The sequence below is a fragment of the Bos indicus x Bos taurus genome, chromosome 19 (assembly GCF_003369695.1).
Source record: "Bos indicus x Bos taurus breed Angus x Brahman F1 hybrid chromosome 19, Bos_hybrid_MaternalHap_v2.0, whole genome shotgun sequence".
In the NCBI taxonomy this organism is placed as follows: Eukaryota; Metazoa; Chordata; class Mammalia; order Artiodactyla; family Bovidae; genus Bos; species Bos indicus x Bos taurus.
This window is the reverse complement of record NC_040094.1, coordinates 9,127,631-9,147,652: the sequence shown is the minus strand read 5'-3', so window position 1 is coordinate 9,147,652 and position 20,022 is coordinate 9,127,631. Positions and strand designations below refer to the sequence as shown.

Here is a 20,022-nt window from a genome sequence, read left to right as displayed (position 1 = left end):
TTTTTAGAGGAGTATGACCACTTTATTCTTTAAAGACAGAGGGGGGAAACTCTTACATGTTTTACCAAATGAAATAATCATCCAGAGAAACAGAAAGACACAGAACAGACCTATCTTCTTCTGATCAAAATGCACTTCACTAATTAATGGATACTGGTCTCCAGAGAGTTTGCCCTCGACTAGTTCATAATGCCCATTATACTTCACTTGAGATGTGAACATTCATATCGCAAAGGGGGAGAGATGAATTGCAGAATTCAAAACCCTTCCTCGGGTCGCTCATTAAAATTCTGGTCAAAACAGATTTTTATTTATATGATACATTAAAGAATATTATGACAGTCCTAATATGAAATCTGTTCTTCACTGCTACGAATTTTCTTTCGTATTCAGTTACAGTTTCTTTCCAGCAGTCTTGTTTTAACACCTCCATGGAATATTTCTCCGGTGAGTGTTAGCAAGGAGGGACAGCCAGAGAGCAGAGAAATGAATTTTAACTGAAAGACACGCTGACGCATCATTTACAAGTACACCACCCAGTCCCCGAGGGGGGGCAGGGCTCACCTTGCCACTGGGACCCTCACACACACACACATGCACACACACACACCAATTTTGCAGGAGGTAAAAAATAAATAAGGCTTGAGTTAACATTCTACTCTCCTGTCGGCCAGGTTTTGGCCTCCAACACCACCGTCAGTCTGAAATTCCCCTGGTTGGACTCAAGTTCTGTCGGAAAATAACCGTTGACAAGGAAGGCGCTCTCTGCCCACCCTGCCCCAGCGGCCAACCAGCACAACGCACCCCCAACTCCAGAACCCCCGAAAGATGCCGAGGGCTCAGACGGAGGGAGGGCCCAGTGGGCAGAGTCCGCAGTGGGTGACGTCCCGGGGCCAGGGAGTCACCCGCCGGGGAAGCACCAGGGCCTGGGGTGCTGGCTGCCGTCCTACCCCCACAGCCCGGGGACCACTCAGAGCCACCCCCTCTCCACATCCCTCGGCACGCCCGAGGACAGACGCTGAGAGAAGGCACAGTTCTGGGCCGGGTTACACCACTGTGCAACTCAACAATGGTTTCCAGAAAAAGGAAATCCTAGCACCCAGCTCCCAGGGCAGAGGTGAAGACTGAGGGAGTCAATACACATCACGTCCCTTCCACAGCGCCTGGCACAGACACTCAGTTACCGCTGCCATCATTACTAGATCTCTCACAGGATTAGCGTCATAAAAACAGCGTGAAAAACATGAGGTAACCAAGCCATAACGGAAAAGAATCTGAAAAAGGATGCATATACACACGTGTGTGCACACACACACACACACGTAAATGAATCATTGCTGTACACCAGAAACTAACAAGACGTTGTAAATCGACCACACTTCAAAGAAATTAAAAAAAAAACAAAAACAGCAGGGACCAGGTACGGTGTGACCAGACCCCGGGTCTTTTTTCAGGCACTTTACCTTTCTTAATTTATTTCTCACCAAAGCTCAGTGAGATGGAGAAACTGAGGTTCAAGGACGTTAAAGGATTTGCCCAAATGTATACAGTTAACAAGTTGTCCGGTCGGGATCCAAACACGGGCTGTTGAACTCGAAAACAGCAGTGGTGATTAACCCAACAACGATGAGGCTGGCGATGATGAAAATGATGAGTCGCAACGCCCTCACCCCGTGCAGGCTCTTTTATCCTTCACAACCCCCTTCTGAGGGCGTCACTGTCATCAGCCCCACTTTACAGACGAGCAACCTGAGAAGAGGTGATTTCTCAGTGTTGCAGGACCTGGGATTCAGATGGAGATAACGGATAGAAAAATCGTTTGTGAAGAATGTGTATCATCAAAAGTAAGGTATTATCATGAAATCCCTAGAATTCCATAGCAAGATGTCTTCCCCAACTGGTTTAATGTTAGCTCACATCCCAAAGTCTGATAATTCACCAAAACCATCCCAGACTCTGGGGAGGGCAGGGGACACTTTGACAAGCTTGAGAAATATTCTGTCTTGTTTTTAAGTTGAAAGCATCACTGAAATATTCACCAGAATATATTAAAATAAAATATTGTCTTCCTGGTTTTAAAAAAAAATGAGAGAGTTGAGGAGGAGCTGCAAAGGAGAGGAGAAACCTACGGTTTGACCAAGTCAGGGATTTTTCCAGTTTCCTGCTGGAGTAACCTGATCCAAGTTCTGGGTGATCAAATGACTAACCTGGAAATTTGAAGATTCACATTTATGGAAGAAACAGCAATTCTTCCAAATCAGGAAACCCTGCTAATCCTGGAAGCCTTCTGAAACATCAAGGATCACACACAGTTTGGAAAGCAATAAACACTGAAGATACTCCCAAAAGTTTGTGCTCAGTATAGAAATAATCTAACTCCTTTGATCCATTAATTTCTATTATTTGCTTAAGCATTAGGGGAAAAAATGCCTTAAGAAAATATTTCATTATTTTTGTTTAGAAATTTATGTTTCCTTCTAAAGAGAGAAAGGAAGGGAAGAAAAAGAATCACATGGAAGAAAGAGAGGGAGAGGAGAGAAGGAAGGAAGGAATCGCATGGCAGGCTCCAACCTGAAATTCTCAAAATACCATCCCCAAGAGCCAACTGTTTCTTCATTAATGTGCAAAACCATTCCTCCCCTTGCACAACTCAAAGGTCCCACTTCTGGGAGACCATGCTTAAAGAAACAAACTGAACTGGCTAAAACCGCAGTATTATCCCTTTTATGACCCACACAGATACTTCACCTTTTCCCCTTCCCCTTAAAAAAGTGCCAAGGCCACAAGAAGTGGAAAAAGTATTTCTTCCAGGATTACCCAGGGAAGAGAAAAGTATAATTTAAAAAGTGCAAATTTAGCGTGGAAGCCATAAGCCCTTTAAATCTCACCTTGGGCTTTATGCAGCTGTGTTCTCATGACCACACCTGGCAAGCTCAGTGAAAATTATGTTAACTACACGCTTGGGAAACGGTGAAGGCCTATCTCAAGCCGTTCAGCAGGCCTTGCAGTACCACTCCTGCAAGGGGACGACGTTTCCAGCTCTTCTCCACCCGGGCACCAGCCCTTGCGTAAAACAGCAGCACACTACTGGCTTCAAGTGTGCACAGACGGACCCCGCCTACCCAAAACCAACACATTCACCGCCTCATCGGTCAGACTGAGGGCCTCTGGGGTCTACAGAGTTGTTTTTCCAAGACAGGACAAGCTGTTCACTTAAATTCTCCTCTCCTTAAACTCCAAGTTGTTAGACCTCAGAAGAGTACCCTCCAAAAGAATCACCAGGAAATGGCCAACTTTTCCTGATGGGACCTCAGCAACGCTTAAAAAATAAATAAAATGCTTGCATAAATATTGCAACAGACAGTGCTATGTCCTCCCACGAAAGCACAGGCTGGTCCCTGCCCCCCGATGGATGCTCGGACCCACCTGGGAATGGCTGACTAGCAGACGCACGGTTATCTCCCACAGCGCTTGGCCTGGCCCCCCTCACTGCCACACACTCATACCCTGAAGAAACGGGGCGCACCGGGCTTCCAAACATCACTGCCAGTGCTCTGCTAGAAATCTGAAATCCTTGGCAACCACCTCTAAGTGCTAAAATCCTATGACTGCTTCCTCTACTTACCTTGGGTTGTGCTCGACGAGGAAATGCAACTTTGGGGTCAATCTGGGGGAAAAAAATGGAAAAGTAGGAGTCAGCTGCAGGACTTTGAGGGGAGAAAAACAATTACGATTAATCGCCTAAGTATTCATCACTCATTTCTCAGGCTTTGAACTCAGCTTTCAGTAACTTCTCAAATAACTCCAAACTTTCCTTAAAGTTTGATGTAAACTTTAGCAGTCCCTCCCAAAATGTAACAAACACAGCAAGCCTTTCTGAAATGCCCCACTGTGTATTTCAATGTGCAATGCTTTAACAAGCTGGACAGAGTGTGTTCTTATTTAGGCAAGGACAATTAACATTAAATGATACCTGCATCTAATTTGTGATGCACGGCTGGGAGAAAAGATGGGAAAATTGAGAAAAATCAAAACATGAAAATTACATGGAAGGACCTTTCAGCAATAAGTAACTGGATGGCCGTTGTTCTCCTCAAGGATAACTAAACAACACAGGTGGAGAAGAAGATTCCAAACATTTTTTAAATTAACAACATCCAAAAAGCCCCCCATCGACATCCAACAGGATGCTCTGCTTGAATTAGTTCACTCATCTTTTGCAAAGTAAAATTACCTACGATGAATCAGAAGGACAGTTCATTCTGTAGTTACATCTCAAAAGAAGTGAAGTCGCTCAGTCGCATCGGACTCTGCGACCCCACAGACTGTAGCCTACCAGGCTCCTCCGTCCATGGGATTTTCCAGGCAAGAGTACTGGAGTGGGTTGCCATTTCCTTCTCCAGGAGCTCTTCCCAAACCAGGGACTGAACCCAGGTCTCCTGCATTGTAGACAGACACTTTACCGTCTGAGCCACCAGGGAAGTCTCAAAAGAAAGCAGATGTCAAAAAACTATGGAGCCTGAGCTGATTCTTAAAATAATAATAAAAAGTTAAAATAAAAGGAAACGTAGGAGCTAAATGCACCTGGATTTTAAAAATCACAGGGGTAAAGATCTATCAGCAACCTAAACCCATATTACAAAAGTAAGGCCATTATAGGGAGAAAGTAAAAGAAAAAAAAATTACTGAAAAAAAGCAGTCAGAGTCTAGTGTAACAATTAGTGTATTCCCCCTACCCCAACCCCAGTCTGAATGGAGAAAAAACTGTGCCCCACATCAGACATCTGCAGGTCTCAATCAGGGACTGGCTTTAAAACCCCAAACAATTCCCACAGAACCTTTTGAGCCTGATAGGCTGATTTGAGAGGGGAAAAGTTGTTGGAGAGAAAATATGGAGAAGGAAGGAATGAAAAAATATTCCCACTGTTAGTTTTCATTAGATTTCTAAATGTCACAAATCTTCCGGAAGAATTCAACCCAGAGCGTGGCAAGAATACAGCTACAAGTTAGTTATTTATCCGCTTTGGCTTTCATATTAAAATTTTCCCCTTTTAAAATGTAAATCTCAACCTTGTTTTCAGTTCTGCCACCGGGGCGAAGGGGAGAGTAATGCTTTGGGAAAAAGCATAGAGTGGGAGAAAGTCACACCAGAGCTGATTCTCTTCCCAGACTTAACATCCCCTAGGACCTAGGCGGTAAGACATAAAGATTTACCACTTTTATTAAGGTAGTTTAAAGACCTCATAAAAGTCTGCAGCATGCTTTCCACCTTTAAACATCACCTGAGAAATGAGAGATTACTTTGCAAAAACTAAAACAGACAAAAAAATCTCTGATCTAGGAACTACCCTTTCATGGAGATTAACATTACCGCAGCTACAGGTATATTCAGCACTGACTAGGAGCTGTCGACAGGAGAAATACAACAGGTGTGGATTTTCCATGCTGTTGACCAAACATAAGACAGATATGTCTTTTCATAAACACTCCCCCAAAGTTGTTTTTTTTTTTTTTTAAGTTGATCAGCACACAATTGCAATAAGCACCATGTTTGTGGGGTAAAAGGGTGAGGAATGTGTCAAGAGGAAAAGGCCAGGAGTTGGAGGAAGGTAGGGAGAAGTAAAGAAAGCAGAGCACTTAAAAAAATATATATATCTAAAATTACAAAACTAGAAGCCAATTCAGAATTCCAGTATCGGGTGTTGGTAACAGCGTTATACCACAATGAAAGTTCTTCCATGGGTCAAATGTACACGCTGAAACCTCAAATGGAGAGGACAGGTCAAGAGAAAACTGGCAAATCCCAACCTTTTGTACATCCCTGTCAACTATTTTTTAAAAAACGAACGAAAAAGAAAACTACCAAAAATGAAAACATTAGTTAGTTAGGTACAGCTCTACTTACTGTAGCTACAAATCCTCTAGGAAAAAACTAGGGTACTATTTTGGATGTGAATGGCCGTTACCTAAACAAAGCTTTTAAGGTAACGGTAAACAAGATCCTCGTTTCCATGTCAATAAAGCAACCGCGTCTGTCTCCTGCACTGAACGTTGTGAAACAAAGTCAAAAGCTAGGTTATACTAAATAATAGCGACCAAAACATGTCTACAAACAATTATCGAGGCAAAACTGCAGGCACCGCATGTGATACAGAGGTAGACAACCCACCAGCCACCATAGAAATCAAATGCTATTTCTCCCCCGCAGGGTGGGCAGAGGGGTGGATAATAAATTACCAAATTTACCCTGAAATCTCTCTCCTCTTTAATTTTATTAGCTTCGTGAAATGTCTAGCCGAGAAGTCTAGGAGATAAAAAATCCTTCAGAGGTCCGTTATCACCCTGCAAACGACTGTCCCTGAAACTAAATGATCTCAAAGTGCAAAGAGGCTGGGCCACAAGCTAGGACAAGTCTAGCTCAGTTAATAAAGCAACTCGGAGTGTGGGGGGTCTTTTCTTGGGGCAGGAGGTGGTTGGAGGTACGCCTCTGACCTCCTATCAGAGAAACAGTGAATTTGCAAAATCAGTTCAGGGTCACCAAAGGTGGCCAGGTTTTTCTTTTCTTCTCCTCTATTTAGTGTTAAAAGTCAAGAGGGATTTGAAAAGATCACTTGTTCTACTCTTTTCTTTAACAGAAGAGGAAACTGAGGCCTAGAGACACGGAACAGCTTGCCCAAGCTCTGCTCGGACAGCTGGGCCTAGAACCTGATTCCCTGCCCCGACCCAGTGGCCCACTACGGAGAGGTGAGTCCCCAGCAGGCCAGCACTGCACCCCAGTGTGGCCTCAGGGACCCTGCCTTGGGCAGCGGTACAAAGACCTTGGGGGAATTGTAGTAGTCAGGGAAGGCAGGGGAGCCACAGTAAAACGCTAGGAACTCCTCTCCTCTCCCCACCAAATGTATTCTCATACACTGGTAGTGTCTTCCCTTCCTCTTCTGACCTTAGAGACCCATACCCCCTCAAGACTGGACCTGAAAACCTTCTCATGATGTAAAACCACCTACAACTCAAAGGACCTGAGAAAGGAAAGGAGAAAAAAACAAAACAAAAACACTGATACCCAAGGCCTTATCCCTTATCAGCCTTAGATTTCACACCATCTGGAGTCACCCACTGGACGCCCAGCTCAGCTCTGGAAGGTCTCCTTCCCTTCTCAAACCGCATTCCGAATCCCAAGTGCCCCCAGGAACCTGTTGCCTGGACAGTGATTAGCGCCCCCGGCCCCCCGGGCGGCCCTGAGACCGGCTGTGTGTGCCTTCTATAAGCCGATTCGAACGGCCACACTGGGGAAACGCGGGCAGGGCTCGGCTGACAAAGGAAAGTTGCCTCGGCCCGGTGCTGGAGTTTCTTTTCAGGGTCTTGTTGGTCCGGAAGGTAGCCTCTCGCCAAGCCGACCCCTCCCCCAAGCCCAGGCCTGGCAGCATCGTGAGGGTGGGGGGGAGGCTGCGGGGTGGGGGCAGACCCTGAAAAGAAACCCCCAAACCCCGCGGCGGCGGCAAACTTGAGAACCCACACGAGCTCTGCTGCAGCGCGCCCCGCTCTGAGCAGAGGCAAGAGAGGGCGCTGTCTCTTTAAACGGGGCTGTCAGGGCCCGGGCGGTCCTGGAAAGGGGGCGCGCGACCACACGGAGAGGCAGAACCTACCGTCTTGGAGTCTAACTCGTGGTGGGGCTGGCCTAACACTTTATCTACACTCGCCGGGTCTGCGAACGTGACGAAACCGAAGCCTCTGAAATGAGACAAAGAGGGGGAGACACAAACAAGAGAATGTGGCACCATCGGGAGCGGCCAGGAGTGAGCCCTCGCTGCAGAACGCAGAGCCAAGCGGCCCCCACACCCCCGCTCCCCCGTCGTCCCCATCCCCCAAGCCTTCAGCCCCCCGGGGCCCCACACGGAAACACATCAAGGCTGAAGGGGGCAGTAGGGCGGGGGCGGGGCGCGCGGAGGTAACTTGGGGGACGCCGGTGTCCCCACTCCTTGCCCACCTCAGTTTCTCTCCTCCTCCCCCCGCCTTCCCTTTCTTTAACGCTTTGTTTTATTCCAAACAAGCCCCGGCACTCAGAGGAGACACAACCAGCTTTCTAAGAGGGGGGCTTAAGAGTTCGGGGCGCCGCGAGTGCACACATTAAAAAAAAAAAAAAAAAACTATGTGGAAAGTGAATGAAGCTGAATGTCATTTGAAACGGGAGAAAAAGAAGCGAATGGGGAAAATGACTTAAAGCGCAGATGTGGACATCCCTGTATCCAGAGTTCAGCACCAATTAACAATAACCTTTGGGGTTAATGGGAAGGGAGGGGGGGAAGATGGAGCGACGTTCGAAACCAGCCACATGCCTGAGCCCCGTTCTAAATCCGCTTAGCTACTTCCGAAGACACCTCCAAAAATAACACTTAAACTTTGTTCTGAAATAAAGACAAAATCCAGAAGGGGATGGTTTACCTGGAGCGTTTCGTAGTGGGATCTCTCATGACCATACATTCTCTAATTTCTCCAAATTTGCTAAAATAGTCTCTAAGGCTATCTGTAGAGAGAGAAAGAGAGAGATGGGGGGGGGGGGGGGGGGGGGGGGAGAAGGTGTGGGGGGGGGGGAAAGCAATGCAAATTCTGATCAAGGACAAAAACCAAAAGTAGTTTTCTGTTGTTATTCTGGGGGGTTTTTTGCACACGCGGGGGAAATTCGGCAACAGAGGTCGCGTAGAGGGCTCGGAAAGGATTTGCTATTTAAAAAAATAACCTTGCACAGGAGAAGTGGGGAGCCAAAGGCGGGGGGGGGGGGGTTCCTACACCAGGATAACAAAGAGCAATAAAGAAGCCAAGAAGGGGGGGACCCGGGCGTGCCCCCCTCCCTCCCTTACCTGGTGAGGTCTGCCAGCTGAGTCCGCCGATAAACATTTTACTGGAGGGAGAAAACATAACAGAAGTGAGCACCGATGTCAGATCGGCCATTTTGACGTGTAACTTACAAAAGCTAAAGGGAGAGCGGGGGGGAGCGCGCGAGCGGGAGCCGGGAGGTGGGCTGGGGGAGCGGGCGCCGGCCGAACGCCACCCCGAGGTGCGCGGCTCCCCGGGGGGGGTGCCGGCGGGTCGGGGGAGGGCTCCGGAGGGGCCGGGCGCCGCGCTCCGCCGGCCCCGCCGCGGCCAGCGGAGCGAGCCGGGGAGGCGCGGGGCGCAGCGGCTGGAAACTTACCCGGGGTCGTGCTGCGAGTCGTTGGCGCCGCCCGAGCCGCCCGGGCCCCCGTTGGCCTCCATAGCTGCGCCCCCCCGCCCCCCCACCCCCGGACACCGAGCCGCGCGGCGATCGGAGCGCAGCGGCGGCCGGCCCCGAGCCCGAGACCTCCCGCTCCCTCCGCCCTCCGCCTCCTCCCCCCGCCCGGCTCTCCGAGTCCCCGCGAGCGGCGGAGCCGGGGCCGCGCCGAGAGCCGTCACACGTGGGCTCGGCTCCGCTCGGGCCCGCGACTCGCACACCCCCCGCCCCGCCCCCGCGGCCCCCCCCGCCCCCCGCGCACGTGGGGCGGGGTTCTAGAACGTCGTGTAACCAATGCCGCTGACGTCACGGCCCCCGCGGACCCCGCCCGCCCGCCCGCGCGCGCTCCCCCGGCCCCAGCGCCCGGACCCGGGGGGCGGCCCGCGCGCCCCGCGCCCACGGGGGCCCCGCCTCCGGGCGGGCCGGCCGCTGGGGGGGCGCACCCCGACTTCCCCGGGGTCACATGGGCTGCGGGGGGCGGGAGCGCCGGGAAAGGGGGAGGCGCGGGGAGCTCGCTGCCTGCCTGCCTGCTCGCTCGAGCCGGGGACGAGACGCCCCCCACCCCTCCAGCTCGGCCTCTCCATCCAAGTTCCCGGTCCCCGGCCGCCCGGATCCGGGGATGGCAACCGCCGCCCGCCCGCCTCTGCGCCCTTTTTTCCAGCCGCCGCGCAGAAATTTAGGTCAAGGACGTCGGGATCAAACCCAAACCCTGGCGCTCCTTGGGCGCTCCCGGAGACCCCCAGAACGGGGGGCGGGGGGCTTTCAGGATGGTGCGGACACCCTCCGCACAAACCCCAGCCACAAGTTTTATTTTCCTTTCGCGCTGGAAGTTCTGTCTGGCTCTCGATCCACACCGGCACGTCTTGCGCGGCTCCCCGCCCTTCCCCGGCAGAGGTACGAATCCGTGCCCGGGGAAGGTTATTTTGGAACTTTGAGGAAACGGACGCGATTCCAGTGGTGAGAAAAGGCCGAAGGAAGGGTTTCCGCGTTAATCAGACGGCGCTTTAAAAAATATAATAAAATAGGTTTTATAGGGGTCAAGGTCAAATGATTGGAGTTTAAGTCAAAATTTTTTGTATAGTAAGAAATAGTTTTGAGAGCATCTCTGGGAGGGCCGGAAAGGGTGGTTATTTCAGAAAACCCCTCTCCATCCCGTTTGTGCTTTATATATATATATATATAATAGATATAATAGATATATAATTGTTTTATTCTGTTTTTATGCCGAGATAGTAAAATGCACTAGACGTAAATAGCCCAAGCCCCCCACCATCTGGGGACGTGGCTGAAGGTGGCAGAAGGCTTCAAACACACCCACGCCACTTTGGGAGCAGTGTGGTGCTGCACAGGTCCTGGCGCACAGTAGACGCTTAATAAATGCTGGTGTTGATCTTTGCCGGCACTGAAAACTTGTAAAAACCGATTTTGTAGCTTCCCAGAAACATGGCATGCTTTTCCAGCTGATTTCAGACTGGCCAAATTCAGGCTGGATTCAATTTATAGAGTATTTAAAACAATAAGGATATAATTATCCTTATTGTTTTAAATTATTACAATAAATTGAGTTAATATGGCATGAGGGGCAACATAAAGTTGTGGTTCATCAAGTACCAAATTAATGTTAAGCATGAATTGATGCCCAATTAACAGTTTTCCATTCATTTTCCTGGAATTAGGACACAATGAGGTACACTCAACACCAAAACTGCACCGGGTCCACTGTGGGTCTTGGAAAAGCAGACTATCTGAAAAATCCCATCAACCAAAGCCTTAATCTCCCTGTCTCCTCAATTGGGGTAATTCTATCCTTTACAGATTTGGTAGGGTGAGGGAAGTGATTGAAATGAACACATGTAAAAGTCCCTTTTTCATTGCACTCCTATATGGGTTGTGCTTATTATCAATGATTCAGTTCAGTTCAGTTGCTCAGTCGTTTCGGACTCTTTACCACCCCATGGACCCCAGCACAGCCAGGCCTCCCTGTCGATCACCAAATCCCAGAGTTTACTCAGACTCATGTCCATGGAGTCAGTGATGCCATCCAACAATCTCATCCTCTGTCATCCCCTCTCCTCCCGCCTTCAGTCTTTCCCAGCATCAGGGTCTTTTCCAATGAGTGAGTTTTTCACATCAGGTGGCCAAAATTATATCAGTCCTTCATACAATTTTTAGAAAGCACTTTAAAACTTTAAACCAGAAGCCCAAGCATTTTCCAATTCATTCCAAGCTGCTTCCCAAATCATCTGGGGTCCCATGTGTTGAAAACCCAGTTGTTATTATGATTATGATGATTGCTTATTATGACTATTCTCAATAACAAAATGCAGACAACAGAGCTCATGGGATTTTGTGGCGGATTTTTACCTTAGAACCACAGGTGATTGGTGCTGGAAAGGCCTGTCCTGAGCCAGCCCCCTCATTTTACATCAGGGCCCAGAGGAGCAAAGCTTACCAGTTTACACCCTACCCCCACCCGTCAATTCCCTAAAGGGGGTCTGGTCATCAGTGTCATGCCCTTTGGTTCTGCTGCATGTATGTTTATTCTGTCCTTTACAAGGCGAGAGTGAAGTGCCCTTGTTCCCTGTTGTAGACCTACACAAGCTGAACTGAATTAAACCGAGAGAGGAGCTAGCCATGCAGTTATAAAGAGAAAAGTAGATCTTAAATCACTAATACTACGTTGTTTTATTTACTTCTAACACGTGCAGTAACATTTATTCTTCTTGGTCTAAAGGTCTGAGTTTGGGCACATGAATGGAGTCGCGTACCCGTAACCATAGAGCGGTTCCAGGAAAAGTCTCGATGTCCAAAAACGTCTCTCTTGCTTTTCTTAGTTTATTATCATGCATTTCTCCTCCAGCTTATTCCAGCTTATATAGCGCCAGGGTCAGGAGAGTCCTAGGAGCACACCAGTCCTCCACCCTCTTAAAGCCTCGTAGCTCATGACACTGTTGGGCACTCCCTTCTCGTAACTCACTCTTCCCTCGGCATTCTTGATGCCCGCATTCTCCTGACTTGCCTCCTTCCTCTCCAGCCTCTCTTCCTCTCTTTGCTCTCACTTCTCCTCCTCTGCCTTTCCTTTAAATAGTGGTGTTCATTCTCTACCTCAGCTATACACCCTTATTTATTTGAGATTCTCCGAAGGTTGGGTTAAATGCCACCTACCTTCTGATGCCAGTCAAATTAAAATCTCTAGCCTGATCTCCCCACGGAACTCCAGACTGGTTAATTTCCTATTCATCATTTACATTTAGCCTTCCTAAAGATATCCCAAACTCAACTTGTCCAAAAACACATGCTCATTTCCCCAAACGTGGACCTCTTTATAAGTTCTCTTGATGAACAGAAAGAGAGCCCCAGGCATCTTAGAGACAAGGTTGGCTCCTTTCCAGGCTGACACCTTCCCATGTGCAATCCATCACGAATCCCTGTTGGTTTTACTTCCACAATGTGTCTCAAATTCACCTTTCCTGCTACAGCATCTCAGATCTCCCACTAGAGCCCCTGAAGTTGCCTCCTAAACACCCTTCCCACATCAGTTCTTAACTCCTCTAATATGTCTGGAAAGTATTCCTTGACCTCTGACCCAGCTGAATCCCCGTCAGTATGCACTGTTATCCTGCCAAAATGTCCTCTGTGTACCCTACTCTGTGTGATCATTTGCTTCATTGCTTGTCTCCTCCACTAAGCCATAAGCTCTCAAACATTTCTGCTCTCCAAGTATTAATATTAGCACAGAGCCCACTAATGCATGGTTGACGCCCAGCAAATATTTGTTGAACGAATGAAAGATTGAATGAAGGAAGGACAACGTCTAATTTCATTGTAGGAACTTCGTATCCACGTCCATAAGTCAATCAGGCTGCAGTTTTGCCTTCTCATGTTGCCTTTCTCTGGTTATACTGGCCTCAAAAAATGAACTGGTAAGTGTTCCTTCTTTTTCCATTTTCTTGAACAGTGTGTATAAAACTGGAATTATGTGTTCCTTGACTGTTTGGTAGAACTAGCTGGTAAAATGTCTGGCTCTCAGAGAAACATTTCCTAGGTTGGTTTTTAACTACTGATTCCATTTCTTTGATGCCTGGGGATCTCTTTATAGATTTTATAGTCTTCCTGACTCAATTTTTACTCATATTTTTCAGGGAAATTATCCATACCATCTAGGTTTTCAGATTTATTAACAAAATGATGTTCATTGTTTTCACTTAATATATTCTCATCTCTGCTGCATCTATCCGTACTCTCCATTTTTTTGCATTCCATATATTATTGTATGTGTCTTTTCTGGATCCATTGTGTCTGAGATCTCCCTATTTTGATCTAGTGATTCTTTCTACTTTCTACTAGTGTTTGCAGAGAATCAACTTTTAATTTGGTTAATACTATTTTTTGTTTCATTAATTTTTACTCATATATATATATGTTATGTTATTACATATAAGAATATATACCATATATAAAAATAAAATTGTGTATTGTTAATGTATCATATTTTCTTTGTTCTATTCTCTGGATTTATTTTGTTGCCTTTAAAAAAATTCTTGCTGGCTTAAGTAATTAATTTTCAGCCTTCTGGGTTTTTTATTTTTAACATTTAAGGCTATGGATTTCACTCCAAGTGTCACTCAAACTACATTCCACAAGATACATAGGAATTTTATTACCATCCCAGGCAAAGAATGTTTAGATTTCAAGTATGATTTCTTCTTTGCCTTAATACACATACATTTTTACATTTCTAAACACAAGTTTTTGTTTTGATTTTTAATTATTTGAAAATCTGGTCTGACTTCAGAGAGGTGGTCTGTAAAGGAGATTCTTTATTATTTGTCAAGATTTGCTTTGGTAAATAGTCAGTTTTTATAAATACTCCATGTGGTCTTAAAAAGAATGTGTATACTTTGTTATATAGCATTCTATATGAATCTATTAAACCAAGCTTGTTAATTATGTTATCTAGATTTTCTGTAGCCTTACTAATATCTATCACTTTTTATAGTATTACATTAAAACGTCCTCATATGACTACATTTGCCAGTGCCTCCTATAAATCCTTCAAATTTTTCTCTGTATTTTGTAAGTATTTGATAAGGTACATCAAAAAGGGCTGTGAAAATCTCCTAATATGACAATTTTCTATTTTTTACATTTTATTCCTCATTTTGCTTTGTGTTTTCATAGCGATTATTTCTTTAATATATGCACAGATGATCTTTAACTCTAGTGTTTTTTGCTTTAAAGTCTACTCTGCCTGCAATAAATATAATTACTCTAACTTTCGTTAGCATTTGTCTGGCATAATTTTCTCCATCTTTTTGCTTTCAACCTTTCTATGTCTTTAATTTTTAGGTAAGTTTCCTATAAACAGCATACAATTGGACCTTGTTCCTTTATTTATTGGGTTGACTGGTAAGTATAGCTCATTTACATTTAATGTAATTACTGATATTTTTAATGAACCTTGGAGGCACAAAACTGTATTAGTTACAATCTCTGGCATAAATATACTCTCATCATTAGGTATATCCATGGCCTTATTTCATTTTTTCCTATGATGAACACTTATAAACCTGCTATTCAACCAGAGACTAAAACAGCAACGGTGACTGACAACTCCTTGTACGTTCCTCCCCCGTTTGCTCACCTAAAGAAACTGCCAGTCTCAATCTTGTATGTACTCTTCTTTTTTGCTCTTTAAAAAGTTTTACCAAATTTTTATCATACACTTGGTTTAAAATTTATGAGAATGTTCTAGGGGCTATCTTTTTTACTCCACATGGTTTTAGTAAGATTCAACTAGATTGTTTTGCATCTGGTTGTAGTTCGGTACTTTTCTGATTGTGCTACCGATTACTTTGTTCACTTTCTTGTCATAGATAGGCCTTTGAGTTGTTCCAGTTTTTTGCTTTTACAAGCAGTGGTTGATAAACCGTCTTGTCTTCTAGTGTATGTGGGCAAGAATTTCTCTTTGGAGTCACTACTGGGTCATGAGGTATCTGATGCAAAATAATGCCAAATTGTTTTCCAGAGCTGCTCTTCTAGTTTGTCCTCCCCACTGAGCAACTTCACTTTCACTTTTCACTTTTCATGCATTGGAGAAAGAAATGGCAACCCACTCCAGTGTTCTTGCCTGGAGAATCCCAGGGACGGGGGAGCCTGGTGGGCTGCCGTCTCTGTGGTCGCACAGAGTCGGACACGACTGAAGCGACTTAGCAGCGGCGGCAGCAGCAGTGTATAAGACAGCCTGTTGATCTATTGATTGCTGACATTTGGAACTGGTGTCTCAATTTTGTGCCCTTTATTTTGCTTTCTCTAGGTTTTTTGTTTACTTCCTTTCTTTTCTTCTATTGAACTGATGAAGAATTCTTCTTTCCCCTTTTCCTCTTTAACTAGTTTTGGAGTTGTAAGATATATTTCTGTTCCTTTAGTGATTACTTTACAATTTTTAACATGTACACTTAATACAGCCTCCCTAAAACTCTAAAACCAAGCAGAGAATTAATTATTCAACTTCAATTGCATTCTCCCTCTTACGTGTGATTGCTTCTTATTTTAGACCCACCTGGTTTTTATACCCCTAAATTTAATCACTGCTGTCATCTTAGTTTTATACATTGTTTAGATTTGCCTGTATTTACCAATTTTTTCATCTTTGTTTCTGGCACCTTTTTCTCCCTTTTTTCTAGGTACCAGCCCTTTCCCTTGAAACATATCCTTTAATAGTTTTTTGGGTTTGGGAGGAGGTTATGTGAGTGACATGCTTTCTCCATTAGTATAAAATTGTCTTATTTCACTCTTACCCTTGAATGATGATTTCTCTGGGTGTAGAATTCTAGATTGAAAGTTATTTTACCCTTTAGCACTTTTTAAAAAAATATGTCATGTCTTCTTGTTTTTATTTATTGTTGAGACATTTGGTGTCAGTCCAAATGTCATTCCTTTGTCGGTAATCTTTTTTCTTTCTGGTTTTAAGATTTTTCTCTTTGTCTTTGGCTTCCTGCATTCTTACCATGCTGTGTTCAGGTGTGAATCTCTTTTATTTATATGGTTCAAGATTCACTGCATATCCAAAAATCTCAGCATGCATGTTTTTGATCAGATCTGTAAAACCGTCAGCCACCATCTACGTAAATCCCGTCTCTCTTGCACTCTCTCTGTTCTGTCCTTCTGTGCTCGTGTTAGGTGTGTAATGCACCTTGTCTTTCTATGCAGTGTGTGTGTGCTCAGTCGCTCAGTTGTGACCCACTCTCTGCAGCCACATGGACTGTAGCCCGCCGGGCTCCTCTGTCCATGGAATTTTACAAGAATACTGGAGCTGGTTGCCAGTTCCTCCTCCAGGGCATCTTCCTGATCCAGGGATCCAACTCAAGTCTCCGGTATCTCCTACACTGGCAGGCAGATTCTTTACCACTGAGCTACCTGAGAAGCCCCTCCTCGAAACATACCCTGAACTTTTCTCTCAAACCTTCTATCACTTTGACTCTTTGTGCTGCTTCTTAAACGTTTTCTTCAGATCCATTTGCTATTTTTTCCTTAGCTATGTCTAACCTGCTGTGTAACTCATCCATTGAGCTTTTCATTTCAATGACTCCATGTGTCATTTCCAAAAGTTCTGTTTAGTCATCTTTCAAATCTCCCTTTTTTTTTTTAATAGTTACGTAATTTTCTCGTGGTTCCAAATGTTCTTTATGTCTTTGATAATTTTAAACTTACTTATTTTACAGTCTGTCTGATAGTTCTGTTGTTTGAGGTTCTTGAAACTCACATCTACTACATCTTGGTTATGGTGGATTGTATCCATGTATGTTTTGTAGATTAGTGTTGGGTCAGTATTTTTATCTTTATTTTTCACCTTTGGGGTTCCTGGACCATACAGGAGAGGTAAATTTCAGTTCCAGTCTCTGGGTAAATTACAGCCCAGAACACTGGGCTATAGTCCCAAATTCTCAGCAAAGACTCCTCTCCACTTTTAACTTATGCCAAGACAAATTTTCTTGTCTCCCTGTGCCACTAGGGAGATTTTCTTCCAGTGAATTATTTCCGTAGTGATTCATCCCTTTGAGGGTTCCAGATTTATCTGGGGATCTCGGTTCCATCTCCCCAGTTTAACAGATAGAAACTGCAGTCTCCTTTCCATTCTGATGCTCCTTTCCATTCCAGCCTTTCAAGGCCCAGCACACCTGCCTGCAGCCAGCTCCACGGCCTCCTCTTTGCTCACCTCCTCCTTGCTGTCATCACCCTCTTGCTTCTGGCACTAGAGACGTTTGCTTTTGTCCCATGAGCTCATTTGAATGGGTGTTTACTGCATCTTGACCAATATTTATGCTGCTGCTGCTAAGTCGCTTCAGTCGTGTCCGACTCTGTACAACCCCATAGACGGCAGCCCACCAGGCTCCTCCACCCCTGGGATTCTCCAGGCAAGAACACTGGAGTGGGTTGCCATGTCCTTTTCCAGTGCGTGAAAGTGAAAAGTGAAAGTGAAGTCACTCAGTCGTGTCCGACTCTGTGCGACCCCATAGACGGCAGCCCACCAGTCTCCCCCGCCCCTGGGATTCTCCAGGCAAGAACACTGGAGTGGGTTGCCATTTCCTTCTCCAATGCGTGAAAGTGAAAAGTGAAAGTGAAGTTGCTCAGTCGTGTCTGACTCTTAGCCACCCCGTGGACTGCAGCCCACCAGGCTCCTCCATCCATGGGATTTTCCAGGCAAGAGTACTGGAGTGGGGTGCCATTGCCTTCTCCGACCAATATTTATACATGGTGTTTATTTATAAACCAGTATTTATAGTAGGAGGATTTTGAAGTTATTTAGTCTGCCATATTGCCAGAAATGGAAACTCACTTCCATTTAATTTTTCGTATCTTCCATTCCAGATTCATTTTTTCTTAGAATACTGTGGCATCTAGGATTTTGGAATCTATTTTTTTTTCTGAACAATAGTCTATTGGTGAGGCACCATTAGAATTATCTCAAATGAGGCAAATAGTGGTCAGTGTAGCTATTCACTATAATCCCTGGAGAACTTCATAAAATACTGAAGTTCTTGGTTAAAATACTAAAATACTTGGTTCCACCCACAAGATTCTGATTTAATTTTTTGGGAGACAGTGTGCGCAGTGATCTTTTTTAAAACTTCTCAAGTGATTCTAATGTGCCACCAAGGTTGAATGTGCCTATTTGAAAACACACTGATGAAACAAACAGACCATAATAATCTCTGGGCCCCACCCCAGATTGTCTGATTTATTTTGTCTGAGGAGAGCCCCAGACATCTCCTTTTTCTTTTTTTAAAAAATGTCCCTGATAATTGTAGTGTGGATTCGGAACTAATGATTTACCTGGGCACATCCAGTCAGACGAGAGGAGTTAAGTAAAGTCAGAGCTGGAAACATGAGCAGTGATCTAGGTGAACAGTTCCCAGTTGTCTGCACAGCCGTCCGTGGGACTCCTGGGGAGCTTTTTCATTCTGAAGGTTCCTGGAGATTGTGACCTGGTAGAGTTAATGTGAGGCCGGAGGGCCTTTTATTACCCAGAAGACTTTGGTGGCCCGCTAGGTTTGGAAACCGCTCAGCTAGCCCAGTCTTGTTTGACAAAGGAGGAAACCGGCCCTGAGAGAAGTGTTTTGTTTTTTTTTTTTCCCCTTCAAGGTCGCTGAGCTGATTAAGAAGAAAGCTGACTCCTACCTTCCAATCTTGTGTCCATTTCATCTGCTTCCAAACATAAAGCCGCCCGCTGCTTTTGCAAGATCTTGGCTGGTTTAAAAAGGCAGATTCGGGATTTGTGTGCAGGATTTCAGGAATGTGGGGTCTTCTGGTTTGTTTTGTGTGTGGATAGCACAGCAGAAGGGAAACAAAGCATTCTGCTGCCTCGCATGGAGGTTCTAGTAGCCAGGCGACCTTGAGCGGAAAAGCCACCCTCAGTCTCCAGTACCCCATCTGTAAACTGTGGGTCACTATGGTTTTAAAGTATCTTGGTCCTGCTGCAAGAGGTGGAGCCTGATCTTCCCACCCCCACCCCGGGTCCCCCAGCGTGGGCTGTACTTAGTCACTGGGTTCTGATGAATAGAATGTGGAGGAAATGATGGTGGATGAACTCCAAGGCTGGATCAGTAAAGGCACCTGGCTCCCGCCTGGCTCCATCTCTCAGGTCACTCTAGGGAAAGCCAGCTTTCATGCCGTCAAGATGCTCAAAGAGCCTGATAGACAGCCCCACGTGGAGAAGACTTGCAGTTTCCTGTCGGCAACCTGAACTAGCCTGCCAGAATTGTGAGACCACCTTAAAGCAGCATCTGCCAGTCCCACCCCAGCCTTCAGATGATAGCTGCCCCAGCTCACACTCAACAGGAACTTCCCTAGAAACCTGGAGCCAGAACTTTCCAGCTAAGCCACACCCAATTCCTGCCCCTCAGAGACATTTAATACTTGTTTGAAACTACTAAGTTTTGGACTAGTCTGTTACACAGAATAAATGACTAATACAGAGATTCTTGGGTTTCCCTGATAGCTCAGTTGGTGAAGAACCCACCTGCAATGCAAGAGACCCCAGTTCGATTCCTGGTTGGGAAGATATCCCTTGGAGAAGAGATAGGCTACCCACTCCAGTATTCTTGAGTTTCCCTTGTGGCTCAGCTGGTGAAGAATCCACCTGCAATGTGGGAGACCTGGGTTCAATCCCTGGGTTGGGAAGATCCCCTGGAGAAGGGAAAGCTACCCACTCCAGTATTCTGGCCTGGAGAATTCCATGGACTCTGTAGTCCATGGGGTCACAAAGAATCAGACGT

The 20,022-nt window shown here is 45.7% G+C and overlaps 2 protein-coding genes across 14 annotated transcripts in view; one reads left to right on the top strand and one right to left on the bottom strand.

Moving 5' to 3' along the window:
* Positions 1-9,317, bottom strand: part of MSI2 (musashi RNA binding protein 2) — a 407,598-nt gene extending 398,281 nt beyond the window's left edge. For 9 of the 10 annotated variants that reach the window (XM_027519820.1, XM_027519822.1, XM_027519824.1 and 6 more), the window contains exons 1-5: positions 9,188-9,290; positions 8,856-8,896; positions 8,440-8,521; positions 7,644-7,728; positions 3,626-3,667 (exon numbers count right to left, since the gene is read on the bottom strand). In XM_027519820.1, the coding sequence (XP_027375621.1) occupies positions 3,626-3,667; positions 7,644-7,728; positions 8,440-8,521; positions 8,856-8,896; positions 9,188-9,249 (312 nt within the window). In that variant the 5' untranslated portion in view covers positions 9,250-9,290. Of the gene's footprint in view, positions 1-3,625; positions 3,668-7,643; positions 7,729-8,439; positions 8,522-8,855; positions 8,897-9,187 lie in introns of all 10 variants that reach the window. The other variant, XM_027519825.1, reaches the window with a different exon arrangement.
* A 362-nt stretch (positions 9,318-9,679) lies between these two features.
* Positions 9,680-19,725, top strand: LOC113878587. Of its 4 annotated transcripts, XR_003507032.1 has the most exons (5): positions 9,687-10,138; positions 13,074-13,167; positions 14,594-14,653; positions 14,765-14,914; positions 18,890-19,725. XR_003507032.1 is itself a non-coding variant. In XM_027519819.1 (4 exons), the coding sequence occupies exons 1-3, from the start codon at positions 9,708-9,710 to the stop codon at positions 14,606-14,608; spliced, it is 603 nt and encodes a 200-aa protein (XP_027375620.1). In that variant the 5' UTR covers positions 9,680-9,707; the 3' UTR covers positions 14,609-14,653; positions 18,890-19,725. The 4 variants fall into 4 exon arrangements, 3 of the variants coding, with proteins under 3 accessions (XP_027375620.1, XP_027375619.1, XP_027375618.1); XM_027519819.1 differs by lacking the exon at positions 14,765-14,914 and having other exon boundaries at positions 9,680-10,201; XM_027519818.1 differs by lacking the exons at positions 14,594-14,653; positions 14,765-14,914 and having other exon boundaries at positions 9,680-10,138.
* The last annotated feature ends 297 nt before the right edge of the window (positions 19,726-20,022 follow it).